The 20,708-nt window shown below is 38.8% G+C and overlaps 1 protein-coding gene across 1 annotated transcript in view; it reads right to left on the bottom strand.

Annotated features, from left to right (window-relative positions):
* Positions 1 to 20,708, bottom strand: part of LOC122814345 (CD276 antigen homolog) — a 193,495-nt gene that overhangs the window by 130,585 nt on the left and 42,202 nt on the right. The window contains exon 5 of the mRNA XM_044086931.1: positions 338 to 465. Coding sequence (XP_043942866.1) covers positions 338 to 465 — 128 coding nt within the window. The remainder of the gene's footprint in view (positions 1 to 337; positions 466 to 20,708) is intronic.

Raw genomic sequence — 20,708 nt, 5'->3', positions numbered from 1 at the left:
ATGCAGAGTGATAAACAGTGTAGTTATAAATCAATTAAACCACAATATGATGTGAGCTTACATTGCCTTGACAGCTTATCATGAAATGTCAAACTGATGAACAGATGACTGTGACATTTAAATTGAAGTGACATTACTTGGTTTTAATAACACAAAAGCAGCATATGTATCAAATCAAACTTGTCAAAGACCACACATACCTGCCATGGCAACACTAATGTTGATGAGGTCTCCTTCACTGTGGTCTTGCACCACAGATCTGACAGAACCATTAGTCATAAGAGTTTAGAGAAATGAAAAACAATGTTCTAGTAATAATGGTTGCTTAATTACTTACCAAATTTGTTCTTTTTACAGCACTGACAGCTTTGACATATTGGATAATGTTAACTGTGATACTTATCACACTTACAATACACATGATAATCAACCAAATCCAGATGGCAGGACACTGTGTTTCTAGATCTGTAGAAACAATCAGATACTCAGGGTCAATAAAAATGCTGACATTCTTAACTAGAAATTATAGCACAGTAATCTTCTAGATGTGCTCATAGAAAGTAAATTCATGTTCTAAATAATAAGAAAATGTATAAATGTAAAACATCATTAGTATCTCTTTAACCATTTATGTACTCAGAATAAGATTTCTTAGAGAAATAAAAAAAATGAAATGAAATAAAACTACAAAATGTGAGTTAATATAGTTAATAGTTTTGATATCTGTATTATTGGGGACCATGCTTTCAGATAAATGTTCATGTTCTTTTTTATTTATGACTGCCATAATTAAACCACTCTAAACATATGAAACTTTGTTTTCCAGTTTCTTATCAACATAATTTTTACACAGTGTCCAGCTATTTCAGAAAGTACTCAATGTATGATGATGTATCAGTTTCCTAAAGCAGAAATGATGACATAGTTTGAAAGAAACTATTTAACATGTGCTTTTGTGTTCTACAGTTTTTTTGTGTATATATATATGTATATATATATATATATATATATATATATATATATATATATATATATAAGCACTTTCTCACATCTAATCCTTAGACAGACATACTACATGGTATGTTTATGTTTCATATGTCCCATACACTGGGTAAGTTCTTCACTGAGTATTTTTTCTGTGTTAATATGCATTCAAACCTGCTACCATCATAACTCTCCCAAAAACCTCTTGTTCCTCAGCCACACTGGACTTATGATCTATCAGAAACATTTCCCCTAGAAAAATGCTTGCAGATCGTACATAGTACCAACTAATAGACCTTATAAACATATGTGATCTTTGTTGATCCAAGCATGCTTTTGGAAGGGCTTCAATATGTTCACTGCCATCTAGAATTTAACAGACTTCAGCTTCTCCAACACAGAGCAGGGAATGCTTACCAGAGCTCTCTTTATAATCATGAAGAGAGCTTTTATAACTGCACCAACCTCCTACTCATCAAGAAACTTCATATTGTAGGCCTTGGTTATTAATTGCTTTTGTCCCTCAAAAGTCAGTTCTGGGCTAACCACTTTGTTTTTATTTAAAAGTAAAACCAATAAGTGCTTTTGCTATATAAAGTAGCTTCTTCAGACCAAAAGTCAGAGTATACAACATCCACATTTAAATAGAATCACATCACTACTTGTTACACAACTAACCATTCATAGGAATGACATATTTAAAGATACAGGTACCCGATTTCTATAAAACATGAAACAAAACAACATACTTTTAAGAGATATATAAAAAAAAAATCTAAAAAATAAAAACATCACATAAGTGTACAGAAATTACCTTTTCCTCAAACCCCTTGATTTTAAAATTGAGCATAGAGGGATATATTCATTTAATCCATGGCCCTTATAGAACTGCAGTCAGATTATCCATCTAATCTCCCTTAACTCAGTCTCATTTTCTACATCTCCCCTCCTAATGCTAGTCCCCACCACATATATAACTATAAATTTAAAAGTGTGGTTAGCTCCAAATGCGCTAACATGCTTTGCTAGGGCATTAACCATGTTCCCCTTACGTATACAATAATGATGGTCTCTGACCCTTTCTTTAAACTTGCGGTTTGTTTTGCCAACATAGAAGGAAGAGCATACCTCACAAAAAGTGAGGTATACCACATTGATGATATTGCAATCAGCTGAAGCAGAAAAATAAAACTCCCACCTCATATCAGGATGAAAAAATATTCCATCAATACTTAGAATATCACAAAAAATGCACTTTCCACATCTGTGGCTACCTAAAACAAAATGCCTGTTTTGGTGCCTTTTCAGGTAACAAAGTAACCTTTTCAAATTCTTCTTATGCTTGTAATAGAAAGTAGGGCACCCCCAACTATCTCAGATATAGAGGGATCCATAAGTAAAATATTCCAGTTTTTAGAAATGATGTTCCTAAGTGCATATGTACCACTATTGAAAGTGAGGGGAACTCTCACTGTATTGCTGACCCTAGTACTCCTAACATTATCTTTTATTGGTGTAGCAAATAAAGGATTAGGCCTACCATTCCTTAGCACACTGGCTTCCTTAATACCCTACTTTTTTGTTTACTTTGTTAACAAATGATCTCAAACCATGACTCCCACAAACCCACATAACACTATATGCAGATGATCTGATCTTTCTGACATCAGGCAGAGGACTGACTTAATACAGTTGGATGTACAGGAGGACTTACTAAAAGCCTGGAACTAGGTCTAGGACAATTAGTTAATTCTAAAAATGTCAGTTTTTTTGTCATCGCATAAAGAATAACAATTACAAATACACCCCCAGTCACTGGCTGTCCAGGGAGTACCTATTAGACAGACTGACCAATAAGTCTGCTAGTATCTGGTTAAACATCTTACTTGCCTTTAGTCACTGTATTGATATGATCTGTAATTTTGTGCTCAGGCAAGAGAAAACTTCACTTTCCAGTTTAGCCATGCTCTTGGCTTTGTTTTTTCCTCCCTGTAGCTGAGTGTATATTTCTTTTCATTAAAATTTCCTGCAGAACACCACTACACTACAAACAGTTTTTAATAAAAATATGCAGATTTGAACCTCTCTGGTAAGCATAAGCACTACAGCCTCTCCTTCTAAAGGCCAGGCAGCTGCTTATCATTGCCTGGCCCACCATTCTTTTTTCCATGCTTTACTGTCAGACTTCTGCACCAAGACTGCAGTTCATCATCTAGCAGTCAGAACTATCCTTTCAGGTCCATGTTTGGACTAGCCAAAGAAAGATGAAACACTGGTCTGGCACTTAGTCTAAGGAGCTTTTCTAAACATGTCCCTGCAAACTGCAGCATTCTCCCACATCAAGCATAATCAGACAGATACCTATTCTTACATTATTTTAGATAGAGATTACTGTCCCACCTTGCCAAAGCATGTGGCTGCCACTATTTTAGGAACACAGGCTAATGATCTCCATTAGGCTAATACAATATTAGTGATAAATATGAGCACTAATTCTTGCTGTTTGCATTAAGCTGCAATTTTTGTTTGTATTTATTATAGTATATATAAGTCAGGCCAGTTGTTATGTGCACTTTGCCAAATAACTACTCGTTGGCTCCAATACCTCCTTCATGGACAGAAAGGCTCATAAGTCCATTTGTAAATTTATGGGCACCCATCTAGTTGTCTAAGCTATGCTTGAAAGAAGACACAATGACTGCTTGATTTGCAGAGGAATTCTGTTCCAGAGCAGAGGGAGATGATGGGTAACAAATTTATCCCTCAAACAAGTTCTATTGATTTCTTGATGTAGGTTTGGATTTCTGGTTCTAGTGTTAACTGCACTATTTGACTTCCTGTGAAAAGGAGATCAAGAATGACAGAATCCCTAATGGAATGGTATGTGAGGCCAGAGCTGGATCATGGTCAAATGGGGCTCTAGGTAGTGTAATGGATCAGGGCCTCCTCCCAGAATAGCCCTTCCCCGGCAGCACCTCCCCAGCCATTCTGGTGTCCCATTATTTGGTTATTTCTCCCCAGTAACATAAACACTGTTCAAACCTGTCCATGTGATACTATTTTCTTCTTTACTTCTACAATGATTAGAGATATTCAAAACTTTATTTCAATTTTTATTGCACAAACACTGATAGCCATTTGCTAAACAAAACAAAACAATGCAGTCTCACAACGAAAACATACTTAGCAATAACAATAAGCTTCTCTGCCCTTGAAACTCACATTCATTGAATCTGCATTGAAACCCACATTCAAAGAAAATTTATCTGGCCAGTGGCAGATTAAGTTCACCTTTGGGCTGTTTTCAAACCATAGGCCTCTTGTACACATATTTTGGACCATGCATGCATGTGCTCTTTGATGCACCATCCTGATTGTATTCAGTTATATTCCTTGTATAGTGAAGCACCACTTGTTAGAGTGTGTTTTAAATTTGTAGGTTTGAACATTTTTCCAGTAAGCAATGAAACAAACCTTATAAATCAATAATGACAAAACTACTCATTACAGAACATTTCAACCATAAAAGGCCACTCAAACTACTGTCATTACAAGCCACCAATATCAGTCAATGCACACGATCTCTGCAAAAGTAAAAGTCATCTGAATAATTCCACATTAAAGAGATATATAACTAATGAACAGGTTGCTACTGGCAAACAACTTTACATTTCAGTGTTTCATGTATAAATTCAGTGACTGCTGCCCTTGAAGAATAAACCGTCCATGTAAGAATGGTAAGCTTGTGTGATAATGTAAAGTATTGCCATCTGTGCCAGGGAGAGTAGGGCAGTGCATGTGTAAGATATGCCAGCATAGTTAGCTGGAGTTTTGTAAATAATTTGGTGTCATTTAAATATCACACTGACTTGTACAGATGCTTGTGTTAAAAGTGTATCAACAGTGTTATTATAACTGAGTAAATGTTTTATGTTTAAACAAAGAATTCTGGAAGGGAAGACTAGAGGTTTTTGATTTTTTTCTATAATTTTCAAATACTGCAACAGATCTTAGCAAAGCACTGAATGTGTATTGTACCAGAGTCAGGTGATCAAATGTGATGTCATTCTATGACCAGCACTGAGAGGATGGAACTCACACAACAGCTTCTTTTGTTTTGTTTTCTTTGAAACCTGATATAAAAATCTATGACAGTTATCACAGTCAGTTGAGTTCAGTTCAGTTATTTGGAAGCTCATCACCTTGCCTTGTGGAAGTAAACAGTTCAGCATCCTAACTCGCTTGCTGTATCAGTTAAGTTAGCTAGGGAACAGTTATTCTTTAGACAGTCAGGAAATGCAGTGAGATTAGTTTAGTAGTGTTTTTCTGCAGCTGTTTGAATCTGTCCAAGTGTGTTATTTTTATTTCTCTTGTGATTGAAACTCTGATGTTTATTGTACTTTTACATTTAGCATTCTCATGTTTTTATTTTATTATTTATTATTAAATATTTTATACCTTTCATTGTGGATGGTCTTTTAGAGAATACTTTTAACATCTTGAGAGTACCTGTGCTTATTTTAGTGATGCCTTGGCCACTCCAAAAGCCTGGCTGCTTTGGTTATACTCTACCATTTATGTTAGTATTGATTTTACTCCGTATATTTGGATACCCTAGTAACAGCCTGACAGTAGTTGACTGGTGGCAGTGAGGTTACCTTATAGTCTGGGAAGAAGGGGTACAGATAGTAAATCTGTACGTACCAGCCTTTCTCAGGAGTGTGTGTGTGTGTGTGTGTGTGTGTGTGTGTGTGTGTGTGTGTGTGTGTGTGTGTGTGTGTGCATGTGTGCGTGTGTGTGCACGCACGTGTCTATGTGCTTGTGAAAATCAAATACTCAGGTGTGGGTGTGTCAGCTACTTGGAACTGGGACACAGTGCTCCAAACTGAGTCTTGTTAGGGATCCAGAGAGATGGAGAGTGCAGTCCCAGGAGAGCGTATTCCCTGTGTGCTCTTGGGGGGAATTTGTGTTTGATGCAGAGAGTTGCATTTGAAAATACTCTGTAAATTCATTCCTGTTTTTAGTGACCGTCTCTCACTGGTGAGGATTGAGGCCCTTGATTACTGGCCTGTGATAAATAGAAGCTGTCACAGCTGGTAATACTATAAATAGGAAATGGCTGCCAAAACAGGAACAGGTTCATAGTTACTAGGCATTCATTCCAAAGGAGGACACATGCAGGAGTAATGCACCCCTATCCCCCCTTAAAGGGGTCCTTGCAATATCATCACTCCTTCTACATGGAGTGGGAGAAGAGCCCACAACCTTCTGTACTAAAGGAAAACATGCTACCTGTTGTGTTACTAATACTGCCTTTAAAGCTGATAGCACAAGCACTGATGACGGCCATTTGCTAAACAAAACAGTTACACATTAAAAACAAACTTAGTATGAGCAACAGTAAATTTCTCTTCCCTTAAAACTCAACATCCCTTGAAAATGCACAAAAACTCAACATTCCTTGAAAATGCATAGAAATTAAACATTGTTTAAAATGCACAGAAAGTCAACACTGAAAATGATTGAAACTCAACAGTCCGAAATGCAGTTTGGCAGTTGATGTAGAGGATTCAGGCTCTAGGGTCTTGTATTCAAGGTACAGGGTTTGAGCTTGAATAAGTTACCTGCTATGGCATTCCTAACTGGTGGAATTTACCCTTCCCACACATGTCTGGAATTGTAACAAACAATGCTCGGTCTCTCTTAAAAGTCCAGAACAGCTCTCTATAATAATCCATGTTTGAGTCTAATCATGCCCTGCACTAATGTTTAAATGTGCATGTGTCATACTAAAGATGCATGTAAAGTTTAAATGTGCATGTGTTATACTAAAGATGCACATACAGATACTATTAAGGATGGACTCTGCATGTGCCCTTAAAGAAGAAATGTAACGCATGCAGAGTGCATTCTTAAAGAAAAAATTTAAGTTTTGTGGCAGCCCCCTGGTCCTGTTGTTCTGCTACCTTGCGGGACCTAGGCGAGTGGATCTGGCTCTGTGTGGGGCACAAATCTCCCATCAGAAGTCTTAAAGATACAGGGTATAGAATCAAGACTTCCAGTCTCTTCCAGTACCAAAGATGTTTGAGACTAGAGATACTTCTGGTTAGACACCTCTGCAGCTTTTTCAAGTTTTTTTTTTTTGCAATGAGCCTAATGAAGTCAAGGCCAAAGGGTGCATTATATTCTATGAGGGGTCTGAATAAAGCTGAATATAAGAGAAATCACTTTCTTGGATCTGGAAGAAATATACTTGGTGATTAGTTGTGGAAAATACAATTTCCTGACTACTTATCCACATGGTGATAAAGGAGGAGGAACAGTCTAGATCTATAACTATTGTTTCACTTGATTATCAGGTGATGCCAATGATATAGGCTGGAATTATCTGTTGTCTCCTAAAGGGGGATAATACTATATTTCTTAGTATTTAGTTTCATTCCTTTTTCTATGCGCCAGATTTTTACTGATGAAAGTTCATTCTGAGAGTATATGTACCTTCAGAGGGGTTGACAGTTATGCCCAGTTTGCCATCGGGTTTGCCATCATCAGCAAATTCAGTTAACTAGAGATTATTATTGCCATATTGAAGTCAAATAAATACTAAGCAGGAGATGACAAAGCACTGATCACTGGTCAACTTTTCTGTGTTGAAAGAGGCATTTGCAAAATAGATAATGTGCATTATAACCTTAAGCCAGTTTGCTATCCATCTTACCACATAGTGATCGATGTTTAAGGTTGATAGTTTATTCATAATTTCTTCATGAGATGTGTGCTGAATGCCTTGGCCAGACTGAGATAATCTGTATGAACAATGTAACCAGTGCCCACTGCCCATTGCTTGAGTGACCTTCTCAATGAAGCTGACAAAATTTAGCAGGTAATATCTACCCTTTAGGACAGTATAGTAGTGCAGGAGATAGCACTGTCACCTGACAGGAAGAGGTTCACTGGTTCATTTCTCAGCTGGAGTGCCTTTTGTCTGCAGTCTGCATGCCCTTCATATGCTCGTGTGAGATTTCTCTAGGTGTTCCAGTTTCCTCCCTCATTCCAAGGACTTGCAGTAGGTATACTGAACACTCTAAAGCAGCCATAGGTGTTAGTGTGGCATGGAAAAAAAACATGGAAGGCCTGCCACCCAGTGGTGTGAACCTTGGCCTTAAATGATTGTCACTGTTGAAGTGACACTCAGACCCCATGGGGAGAGCTGGGTTGTGGATGGATCTAGCTTTTATGAAGCCACATTGTTGTTGGTCAAGCCTAATAAGATTTTTAATATTATGATTAATAATGTCATAATAATGTGTTCCATGGCTTTACAGACCTGACTCATAAGGCTGATAGGAATACAGTTTCAAGTGTCTATGGCGGCTCCACCCTGGTGGAGGGGCATCATTACAGCACTGTGACAAGAATCAGAAACATAGCTTGTAGCTAAGTTTAGATTAAACAGTTTAAGGAGGGACTCTGGGAGTGCATGTTTGATACTGTTTAATTGACAGCCCTGATATGTTACTGAGAACTGTGAAGAAAGCGTTCTTGGACATAGAAAGTATCTTTAAAGAAAGTATCTTTACGACATGTTATTTTGTGATGATGAGGAGGGGAGTGACTCAGGGATAACTGGAGCAGAGATGGGAGTTTCATAGGAGAAGAAAGCAGCCAGCTTGCTTTTCTTTGTCAGTTGAGTATGGATGAGAGAATTTACTGTTAAAAAGTTCAGAACAATGTTGCAAATCATTTCTTAGTTTTTGGATGTAACTGAATAAGGACTTATAATTATTCTCTGCCTAAGATGTAAGTCTCAATTAATGGAATGTTTTATTAGTCCTTAGAGTGTTCTTAAGTTTCTTGGTGAAGTTGTTTTAAAATGCTTTCATGCTGATTATGGTACATGTGGCGTTTTAAGCAGTTGCTTCCTTTTATTATAGTTTGTTTGCATTAACTGATCACCAGGGTGGTTTTGTTTTGATTGTATTTGGTTCTAGTAGGGACTGCTAGATCAATACTTTTATCTAAATATGCATAAACTTCTTTGTGTATCTGGCTGTATACAACTGGCCAACTGAGGGGATGTTGTGGGTAGCTTTTTGAAGTTTCCAAACTGGGGGAGGGGGTGGTGTTGATTACTTGGAGAATAGAGGTTCTGAGCATGAAGATCACAAGTTCATGATCAGATCAATGAGGGAAGACCAGTGAAATAGAACAAATAAAGGTAATGTTACTGAGGATCAGATCAAGAATGTTTCTGACCCTGGTGGGTTTGAGGACTTTTTGTACTCAATCCAGCAATTGGTATGCATAACCTACATTAGAGGTGTATCTGTTCCAGTCGTACCTTTGAAATGTCCAGATTTTTGCAGAATGTGCATATTGTTGCCTCATTTTTTATTCTGTTCCTCACAAAATGTGTAAATGCTCCAGATTTAGATTTAGCCACTCAATTTAACTCCTTCTTCATTGAATCCATTAGTAAATTAACTTCCTCTTTTACTACTTCTACCTTACAATCCAATACCCCCCACCCTCTCCTGCCAAAAATCCACCCTGCACTTTTTCTCCTTCCACTTTCCCATCTACTCACTCTATATCCCCCAACTCTTCTCCTTCCCCAACTTCCTCATCTTCCTTACCAGCATCAAATACTCTCCCTCTCCACTCTGCTCTATTCTCTTTAAAACCTACACCCACATCTACAATAAAGAAACTCCTTCAAAAATTGAAGCCTGGCACTAATGCACCAGATAACATCCCCTCATACTTCCTAAACATAGCTGCTGAAGCTATTGCCTATCCCATAAGCATTCTCATCAACCGCTCAATCCTGGAATGTACTGTGCCCCAACTCTGGAAACAAGCCTTTATCATCCCTCTACATAAAGGCGGTAGCAACTACAATGTCAACAATTTCCGTCCCATCGCTATCCTGTCCCCCATCTCCAAGCTTCTAGAAAAATGTATCCAACTTCAACTACTACCACATCTTCTAGAGAATAACCTTCTCACACCTACACAACACGGCTTTAGGCCAAATCATAGCACCATGACAGCCCTCCTCTCTCGAAACCGTAAACAAAGCACGCGACTCTGGCCAAATTGTCTCCACACTACTACTCGACCTCTCTAAGGCTTTTGATACTATCTCACACAGTCTGCTCTTAACAAAACTTAACCTTTCTCCCTCCTCTGTGAACTGGTTCTCCAGTTACTTATCTAACAGATACCAAGCTGTAAAATGGAAAAAGGCCACTTCTTCTTTTCTCAGCACCCCCACCGGAGTTCCCCAAGGCTCTATACTTGGTCCTCTTCTCTTCAACATATTTATAAATGATTTTCACAAATCTATCCCATTCTCTAACATCATCCAATACGCTGACGATTCTACCATTATCTGTTCTGCCACATCTTCCTCTAAGCTTCAAAACCTCACACAAGAAGCTTTCTCAATCACTGAGCACTGGATGAAAACAAACCATCTAGCTCTTAACGCCTCCAAAACTAAACTCATGATATTTACCCCCTCCAGAAATACTCCCTTCAATACAAACACATTCTTCATTACTAGCCAAAACAACTCAATCCTAGAACTGGTGTCTGAAACCAAGCTGCTAGGTGTCCAAATTGATAACCAGCTTAATTTCAACTCCCATCTACAACTAAATATAAAAAAAACCCACCAAAAACTTGGCATGCTATATCGTCAAAATCAATACCTCACAAAGACCACCAAAATTTCCCTCTCTTCTTCCTTCCTTATCCCCTCTCTTCTCTATGGATCACCTCTCCTAACTAATCTCCAGTCCTCTCTAAAGAAACAACTTTCTTCTTGCTATAACAAAATCGCCAAGTTTGCTAACGGTCACAGGTCCTCCACCCCTGTTCCTCTCTCCAAAAACTTAATTGGCTTGAACTTCCACATCAGCTCAACTTCACTCAGCTAACCCTAGCCCATAAGCTCATCAATAACCCATCTCTTTGTCCCTCCCTGTCTTCTGCTTTTACATTGCACCTACCTGACAGAGTCCTAAGGTCAAACAATCAAAACCTATTAGAAGTTCATAAACCAACTCGTCCCCCAGGTAAAAACCTTCTATCCTTTAACCTAGCACGACTTTGGAACTCACTCCCACCATCCATTCGCACCAGTGGTAATCATTATATGTTCAAAAAATCCCTTCACACACATCTTAAATCCCTATGGGAATGCTCTTGTTCCCACCAATCTTAAAAACAAGGTACTCTTCATCTCCCAATCATTCCTATATTACTCAACTATGCCTACATAAACAATTACTTTCTACAAATTACTACCTCTTTAGCCCTAACACTCCCCTCATTTATTCTACTTACTTCTATAAGATTGCTTAGTGGAAAGTACCTCAAACGCGAATTCAATGACTGTATTCTTTTTTTTAAAATTGTATAAGTATCTTTAGTAATCTATTGTATGTACCTAGTAAGTTTGTTTGCTTATAGAGCTTTTCTCTATTGTATGTACCTAGTCTGTATGTCTATTTTTTGGAGCTTTTCTCCCCAGGACTCCATTGAAAACGGGTTATTTTGGCCCTATGGACTATCCTGGTAAACCAACTGCAAATAAATAAATAAATAAATAAATAAGATCGAAGTTACTAAATAATGACATACATTTGAGTTTCAGACTTCTTGTTCTTCAGAAAATGCATGCTAAAACAAATCATGTTATTCTAATTTTGTAAGAGCGATATTTAAAATATTTTCCTATTTTAGGGCCTTTGTCCCCCCATAATTTTAGCCTTTGTCCAGATTTCTTGCCTAAGAGGTTGAGAGGTATGGCTCCACTCTATGCAGGTATAGTTGAGGTCATCACCAAGGATAATTGCATCTCATCCAAACACTGTGCAAATTGCTTAAATGTAAATTATTCCAGGATTAGTTATCGAACTATGTACCTCTGTGTATTTCAATCATTGTATTGTAACTGTCTTCCTTCTACTATGTTTCCTAAGATTTACGGTGCATTTCACATTCTGTGTAATTCCTCTCCTATAAATTTTGTTGTGTTTCTCTTTTACTGTAACTGCAAACTCTCTTTGTTGTAGTCTGTTCTATATACCCACTTAACAAATAACTAAACAAAATAAATAGAAATATATAAAAATCTATAAAACCCTTGTTGGATGTCATCTGGAAGATTGTTTTTCTCAAGAAAACAACCAGTCTTGTTTGCCTGTTGTTAGTCTGATAAACCTGCACTTCATCTGTTTCATCATGAGCAGTAAAGTGAGTAAAAACTATAAATAATAAAATGAATTATAAAACTCTGCCTAATAGTTGTCTTGCAATAATTTAGAAGTATGTTAAATATCGTAATTCATCTAGCCAATAATTTTGAATCACATTTGTCTCCTCCAGTGACCCCGTGGACAGTCATTGCTATCCATAGCAGTTACTAGCGAAGTACAGAAAAGAAGTAGACTGAAAGGCCTTTTTTCTGACATGGCCTAATACTTTCATGTGAATACAATAGCCTATGTAAAATAAAAATAACACTGTTATCATTAATGACAATAAATTTACATTTTTGTGTGTGTGGGTAAAGGTAGATTTTTCCAGAGCTGGTGTGGTTTATTCAAGATGGCAAAAAGTGAGTGACCATACAAAGCTGGCTGTAGGCAAATCACCATGACCACAACCAAACATGGCATATTGTTATGATACAATGCTAAAGTTACCATTTAATGAATAGCAACCCCATGGCAATAAGCTGAATGAGTAGACATTTCAAAAATGCAACTCATAAAATATTTTACATGTGTTTCACCTCTATTGTGAGACAGCAATTGTGAGAGACAAAAGGATGCAGAAGGGCTTGTGGAGTTTGGGGGGTGAAGTTCTCCATAGAAAATATACTTTTTTAGTCTTGTCACCCACAACTTCATTGAGTGTACGTTTAGATGAGATTGACTTTTTTTTAGGATTAACAGTGTTGTCTGAGACCAGGTTCTCATTGCAGACCTTTATTCATTGTATTACTTAATTAGAAATGTTTATAGGATTATAGGATCATAGGAGGGTACTAGGCTATTGGCCCTAAGGCCTCTAAAAGCCTTGCCATGCTATACCCTTGTTCCCTTATGGACCAAGATATATAGTCTATGTTTGCACATTAATCTAAGATTAGCACCATCTGCCCCTATCCAAGAGGGACATAGGTTGCATTTTCCATCTGTCTCACAGGTGGGGTGTGTCTATAAATGGATTGCATTTTTGGTGAATTGTTCATACATTGAAGAAGGCATTGGTTGCCGAAACCGGTCTGTCTAATAAAGGGTTATTATTTAGCCATCTAAATGTATTTGACCTAATTATTTTGTTTTTACTACTTCTGGATCGCACATTGCTGGCCTTTTGTTGTTTACATAGGTGAAACCCTTAGTGTAAAGTTACGGTTACCCATCCAATTGTCCAAGTTATGCTTAAATAGGGTCATTGAGGAGCTCTGTTCTACATGAATTGGGAGTTTGATCCAGAGGAGTGGAAACCTCTGGGAGACATATCTGTCTATCCAGCATGTCCTGTTAATATCGCACACTAGGTTAAGATCCCTAGAGTGAGTGAATCTTGTCCCATTGGATTTGCGGATGTGCAGCAGCTTCATCAAGGCAGGGTATGAAACTACTTTGTAAGCTAGGCACAGGTCACCTGTAAGCTGTCTAAACAATACTGAATAAAGTGAGAGGGCCTTCAGTCTGTCCATGTAGATCATGTGTTGTAGGCACTAAATTTTCTTGGTGAGAAACCTCTTAGGTCTCTCCAGATGCTACAGGTGTCTAGTGAGGTACATACAGAAGGGAGCACTGTACTATATTATTGGTTTGATGAGAGTCGAGTACAGGAGAGTTATAACCTCCTTAGCTTTGGATGTTATATCCTTGCTGATGAGGTGTGCAACATAGAAGGCATTCCTTACTACTGTGGACACCTGATAATGAGAATTAATGCTACTATCAACTTCCATTCCTAAATCTCTCACCACTTGGTTTGAACTTAGGGGGTATTATTAATGTTGTAATTAGCAGGGGTTTCTCCTTTGCTGAATGGGATGATAATGCATTTTTCTGCATTTAGTTTAAGACCATGGCTTTCACACCAATCATTTGTCTGTGTAAGCCTATTCTGTAGTATGTTGACATCTTTGGGGATATGATGATTACACCCAGTTTGCAGTCATCAGTAAACGTGGTAAGCCAGAGGCCATCTATTTTCACCTGGACTTTAGAAAACTACATACAAAACAGTAAACACCACTGGTAAGAGGTCTGCTAGTAGAGGTGGCATCCCCAATTGTGACTGTATGTGTTCTGTTTGTGAGCCATCTGGAAACCCATAGAGTGACGTAAGGCTTAATCCCCAGCTGAGTGAGTTTTACAATGATGCCTGAGAGAAGGATTGTATCAAAGGCCGGGGCTAGGTCGAGATAGGCAGTGTGAACTGTTCTACCTTCATCCAAGGCCTTGATGATATTCCCAAAGAAGTCCACCAGGTTTAGCAGGCAAGATCTACCCTTAACAAAGCCAAGCTGGGTCGGGCCAAGAGTTTGAAGGTCACCTATATCCTTGTTGATAAGGTCCATGATGATTCTCTCCATGGCCTTGCAGATATAGCTGGTTAGGATTATGGGTCTATCATTCCCTGATTGGTTGAGGGGACCCCCTTTGTTAAAGGTGATTACGGTTATTATTTTCCACTCTTCTGGGACAAAACCAGGGCTTAGACTGAGATTGAAGAGTGTGCTCAGTGGTTCTGCGAACTCCTGTTTTGAACCATTTAATAAACAACCTGGGATGTTGTTCTGTCCCATAGAGACTGTGTTTTTGGCCTTGGAGGGTGTGGTTATGACCTGCTCTCAGGAGATACTAGGCAGAGGACTGGTGACAGATATGTTATGGAGTACGATAGGTAGGGACAGGGGGGTGAAGTTTTTGCAAAACCTGCCCACTAGCAGGTTAGCGATGTCCTAAGATTCAGTATAAGTGGTACCGTCCACAGCTAGTTTGGCACAAAGATGGGCCTTCCCTTTTAGATTTTGGACATAGCTAAAGAATGATTTGTGATTTTCCTTAGCTAGGGATGTTAATTTAGTTTTGTAATTAGCTTTAGAGGACTTTACAAGATGTCTAATCTGCTTGTTTATGCTTTGGAGGGAGTTCTTCCTTTGGTGGGACTTTTCCCCTTTGTTTTTTTTACAGCAGTTTCTTTCTCTTATTGTATAACCTATTTATGGTGGATGTCCACCAGTGTGGCTTATTTTTTCTTGAGGATCTTGATTTGATTTGTTTCGGTACGGCTAAGTCTATACATTTATATAGGTGTTTATACAGGGCATTTGTGTATACCTCAGTATAGGGGTCATTGCTGTCAGTGCTGGCAAGGGGGTTGAAACTATTAATGCCATCACTCAGTAGGCTATAGTTTGCTTTGAAGAAATTTTTTTAATCTTTTTGCTCCTGACGGTAGTAGCCACAGTGGTAGCATTGTCGCCTCACAGCAAGAGGTTCTCCCATTCAATTCTCAGCTGGAGTGCCTTCTGTGTGGAGTCTGCATGAACTCCTCATGGTAGAGTGCCATTCGAAAGACATGTGTGAATGGGCGTGCCTTCGTTGAAGGTCGGGCATCGGGCTGTCACCTCGGCACCGTAAAAATCTACTGCCAATCATTAGTGGACCAGAGTTCCGCTGTGGCGACCCCTAATCGAGAAAAGCCAGAAGAAGAAGAAGGAAGCTCCTGACGGTCAGGTGTGATCGCTACTTCAAATGAGGCTAAGCTATGATCAGACTTTACCAGAGAGGGCCACATTCATGACATGGTGCAGCAATTCCTCATATTGGTGAGCACTATGTCGAGGAATTTAGAGCCCCTTGTGGGGGTGCTGACTATCTGCTCCAGAGCATTTGTGGTAACAAAATCAAGGAACCTTTGGGTGATCACATTTGTGCTCATATATGTTACCCAGTCAATGGAAAGATAGTTAAAGTCACCCATAACCAGGGTATTTAGCTGTACTTAGAGTGACTCAAGTAGGTCCACGTAGGCTGAGTGGTTTTCATGGTTCATGGTGGGGACCTGTAGTTAACAATGATGTGGAGGAGGGTCTTTCCTGCAGTTAGTTGGACTTAGAGTAACTCTAGGGAGTCATACTGTTTAGTCAGTCTAGAGGTGTATTTGTCTTTAATGAAGATGGATACTCCTCTTCCCTTGTTTTTTTCACATTCATGTTGTGGTCTGAACGTGTGGAAGGCATTATAGCCCCGCATGGCCTGGGTACTCTCTGAGGCCTTGAACCATGTCTCTGTGACTGTGCAGATATCACCATCTTCCAGGGTGAGATGTGCTTCAAGTGAAGTTTCTGATTTAGACTCCTAGCATTAAACAGCATAACCATGAGTTTGTTTCTGGAGGATATTTTTACATTGGAAATTTTGCTCTTAAGACATTGCCTAAAAAAGGCTTTATGTGGGAGGCAAGTGCATTTGCCAGCAACCTAAAGCCTAGAGGTGACAAGTGAAGATTATCTCTGGCAAAGCAGCGTGGTCTGCGGACCATATCATCCCAGGCTGTCAGATACTGGATTCCGTTGCATTGACACCAGAAGCTAAGCCAATTGTTGAAGTCAATAATTTTTGTTTGTATTGCGACATCATCCTGAGTGAGAGAAGAATACCGCTTAGGGCTAGGGACATACCTGACTGGGACACATAATCTGAAAGCTCCATCATGTCTCTCTTTATATAGTCCAGTGAGATATGTCTAAAATCATTCACTCCAACGTGGACTAGAACAGAGTCATAACAGTACTTGTTTTTGACAGACTTGAGTGTGTACATGATTTGGCGGAGAGTGGAACCACTCAGGCAGCTAATCGTCACCTTCTCCTTCTCCAGCCTAGTGAGGGGGACATCTATGTGTCTCACTATGGAGTTGGCTATAACTGAGAAATTTGGTTTAGATTTGTTTTGCCATAAGGGCTTATTGGGTGAGACACTGATGCATGTATTATTATGTGTAGTTGGTGCTGTTGGGACCGTATTATGTGGAAAAGGTTTGAACTTGGGAGGTCTGTGCTCTTTTGGTATGTTTCTAGTGAGTACCTCTGTATATGTGGATTTATGTGTTGTATGCTTGGTATGTGTGGAGGTGTTGTGTGTGTGCTGACAACCTGCTTGGTATTTGGGTTGTTACGTGATAGAAAGAGAGAGAGAGAGAGAGAGAGAGAGAGAGCATTGATTCCAGATTCATATTATAGATACATCTCTAACATATTATATTTGCATGTTTTAGGAGTAGTAGGTTGTCTGTATAAATGAGGCAATTGCTACATTGCCTCAGGATGCCCATGTCAATCAGGCTGGCTGGAGAAACAGTGGGAACTGACATTCCATTATGTCAGCTGTATTCTGTAATAAGTGGTGGAGGGTGGGCTAGATGGACTAGATTCTGCTGCAGAAATAGTAAAATCAACTAATCTATGTATGGTTTAGGGTAAAAGCCTGTGCCGGCACCTCAAAAAGTGCAGCTGGGTTGCTCTCCGGGCAGCAGTGAGTAACTGCATTGTGCTTTGATTAGCAGGGAAACTTAGGAGGGTTCTCTTACAGTTATCTATGGAAACTTTGACTTTTTAATTGTTTGTGTCTATACACAGCAGTGCTAACCCCTATGCTCAAATGCTGTGTTTAAATATCAGCAAAGTAAAACAATTTTCAAACAATCCAACCCATAAGAAAGCCCAAGACTGAGCCTTCCAACAATCACCAACTTAGATGGGTCCTTGTCTACACTCTTTTGCCAAAAGGGTGTAGGAGGGCCCTCTTAATGTAAGATGACTGGTTTTAGTGCTCAGAAAATGCCAAACAGTCTAGATTCAGCAAGTCTGAATGTAGCCTATGCTATAAATTCTTAGAATATTGTAAATAGTCAGTGCAGAAAACAGTCACAAACAATAAAAACAGTTTAAAGTAGGTGACAAAACAGTTGCAAAGAGTTTAAAAATGCAAAGAATGCTATAAAATACTTAGTTTTCAGTAGAATTCATAGGATGCCTTGGATTTCATTCAGACTGATATCAGATATCTGGCTAAGGAGGCCAAACTCTGAGCAGCTCTGGTAGACTGAAAACAAACCCTAAGCAAATGCTGTATTTAAATATCAGTTTTCACACAATCAAACCAATAGGAAGCCAAAGACTGAGCCTTGTTCCAACAATCCCCAATCAGATGGGTCCTTGTCTACACTCTTCTGCCACAAGGGTGCAGGAGGGCCCTCAATGTAAAACGACTGGCTTCAGTGCTGAGAAAATGCCAAACAATCTAGATTCAGCAAGTCTGAATCTAGCCTATGCTATAAATTGTTCAAGTACTGTAAATAGGCAGTGCAGAAAACACGGTCGCACACAATTAAAACAGATTAAAATAGGTGGCAAAGCAGTTGCAAGCAGTTGAAAATTTTATCCTTCTTAAATAATGCCATTGTGTTGTGGAAACATATCATTGTAAATGGTCATATACTCCTGATACTTGGGCACAATGTATCTGTTGAGATGCTGTGTAATACACAGGCTAATGGCACAAATGATAGACCCCCCCTCCAACTGGCTGATGATACATCTACTAACTGGAAGGAATACATATATTCACACTGCAGTGCTTTTCACTGCAACTCCATCAACTCCATCCTCTATAATGCTACTGTAGAAAATGTTTCAGTGAATATTTTCCTTGGTAATTCCTAAAAATACTATTAGTCTTAGTGACTTAAATATAGATGCAATAGACCTCTCAGCTCACCCTCATCAGTTGCAATAAGCCTCGTACCTCCAGGACTAGACCAACAAATCAAACAACCCAACAAGACAGAATCCCGCCACTGGTAACAACACACTTTTGGATCTGGCAATTACAAACATAAACTACACTGTAGGTGCCTTAAACTAGATGTAATGTCAGACTTCATCAGTGGTTCGTAGGTTCATAGGAGTGTACTAGGGTAATGGCCCTGTTGCCTTTACAAGCCTAGCCCATAGGATTATCCTGGCATAGTGCCACCCGACCTTAGTTCCCAGTGCCTCTGTCGTGTAGAGCCACTGGAGTGATCCCTGGGGTGAATTTTCTTTTTTCCATCCACTCATTTCTCTTGAAGAGGACCAGTGAGGTGTTCTGTTTGACATGTATGGGAAGTCTAGTCCATAGCATGGGCAGTCTTTGGGTTTCTATTAATCAAATATAGACCATTTAAAACATGAAAAGCTCTACCACAGTTAGTTGTTAGCAGGCCAGTCCTGCATATTAAGAAGACAGTTCTACTAGCCTCACTTCAAAACATCTATATGTCTAAATAGAACCAAACTCAGCGCACAACTTTTTATATCTCTTCTTACAACAGTGCTAGGCACTTTCTTTCTACAGACTCATGCAAGGCTTAGGGCATACATTTTCCCTTGGTTAATAAAGGTGATCATGATTTGATAAATTAGACTGATAGTGTCAAGTTAGAGTGAAAAGGATTAAACAATAACAGCTACATCAGAGACACAAAATTAGGAAAAATGCAGAATTAAGGATTAATTCAGCAGAATATAGTTTCCAAAGAAACAATCACATATTGCTTGTGCAAAACTCCAGACTTCAAAAAGGCAATCAAAGAATTATCAAAGCCAGATCAGGGAATCTAAATCCGACAATGACAGTGACATTATTAATTATTTTGTTGCAGCATATGAAGATTATATACTTAAAAGTCTGAAAATTAAAATCACAAAGTGTGGCTTGTGCTACTGGCTGCTAGGCTGTACCCTTCCCCAAATAAAAAATAAAGGAAATATATACTTTTTAATTAAGAAAGTTGACTATTATTTTGAAATTAAAAATAACAGCTGACTTTTTGAATTTCTGTTTTGTTTCCGGTGCTCAGAATGCCACATGTAGATTTCAGAGGAGATCTGAAACTTCAACAAAAAAGTCTTACTCCACTAGCCGGGCTGAAGAAGTTTTGTTTTCTTTTTTTTTTTTTTTTCATTAGAGGCACTCTACCTGCTACTTCCAGCATTCTGTAGGAAGGTAAGTACTTAATTTAAGTGTGTATGTTTATGTGCATGCACACATGTGTGTGTGTGTGTGTGTGTGTGTGTGTGTGTGTGTGTGTGTGTGTGTGTGTGTGTGTGTGTGTGTGTGTGTGTGTGTGTGTGTGTCTGTGTATGTGACTAGTTATACATTTGTAAAACTCATTGATGAATTACCAAGATGAGGAAAAGGGGTAAGAACTGATGTGAGTGTAAGGTCTCTTCTTGTGTAATAACGACAGTTATTAGTGAAGAAATGACAACAAAACACAACATTAGAGAGACTCCTGGGGCAACTCACCTTTATATTCTGAGGATGAGGATCAGGGCTAAAAGAATGCACAAGATAAGACATTTAGATATGGCAAGTGCTCATCTCTTGTTTTAACTTCATAAACCATAGTTTAAACAAGCAATTTCAGCTTGAATCCTTTTTTCTTATTCAAAACAAAAATGACTGCGCAACCACTGGAACTCGAACTAAACTCAAACTAAAGAAAGAAAACAAAAACATATCCAGGAAGCCAAAAACTCAACAAGACTAAACTTTTGTAAGGAACTACAACTGTACCGAAGCAGAAACATGGCAGAGAGCCCAGCACTTGAAAGTAATAACAACACTTAAGAA

This window comes from Protopterus annectens, chromosome 10.part0 (assembly GCF_019279795.1).
Source record: "Protopterus annectens isolate FY-2018-M chromosome 10.part0, PAN1.0, whole genome shotgun sequence".
NCBI classification, from domain to species: Eukaryota; Metazoa; Chordata; order Ceratodontiformes; family Protopteridae; genus Protopterus; species Protopterus annectens.
Note: the sequence above shows the minus strand (reverse complement) of the source record. Positions and strands in the feature narration are given on the sequence as shown.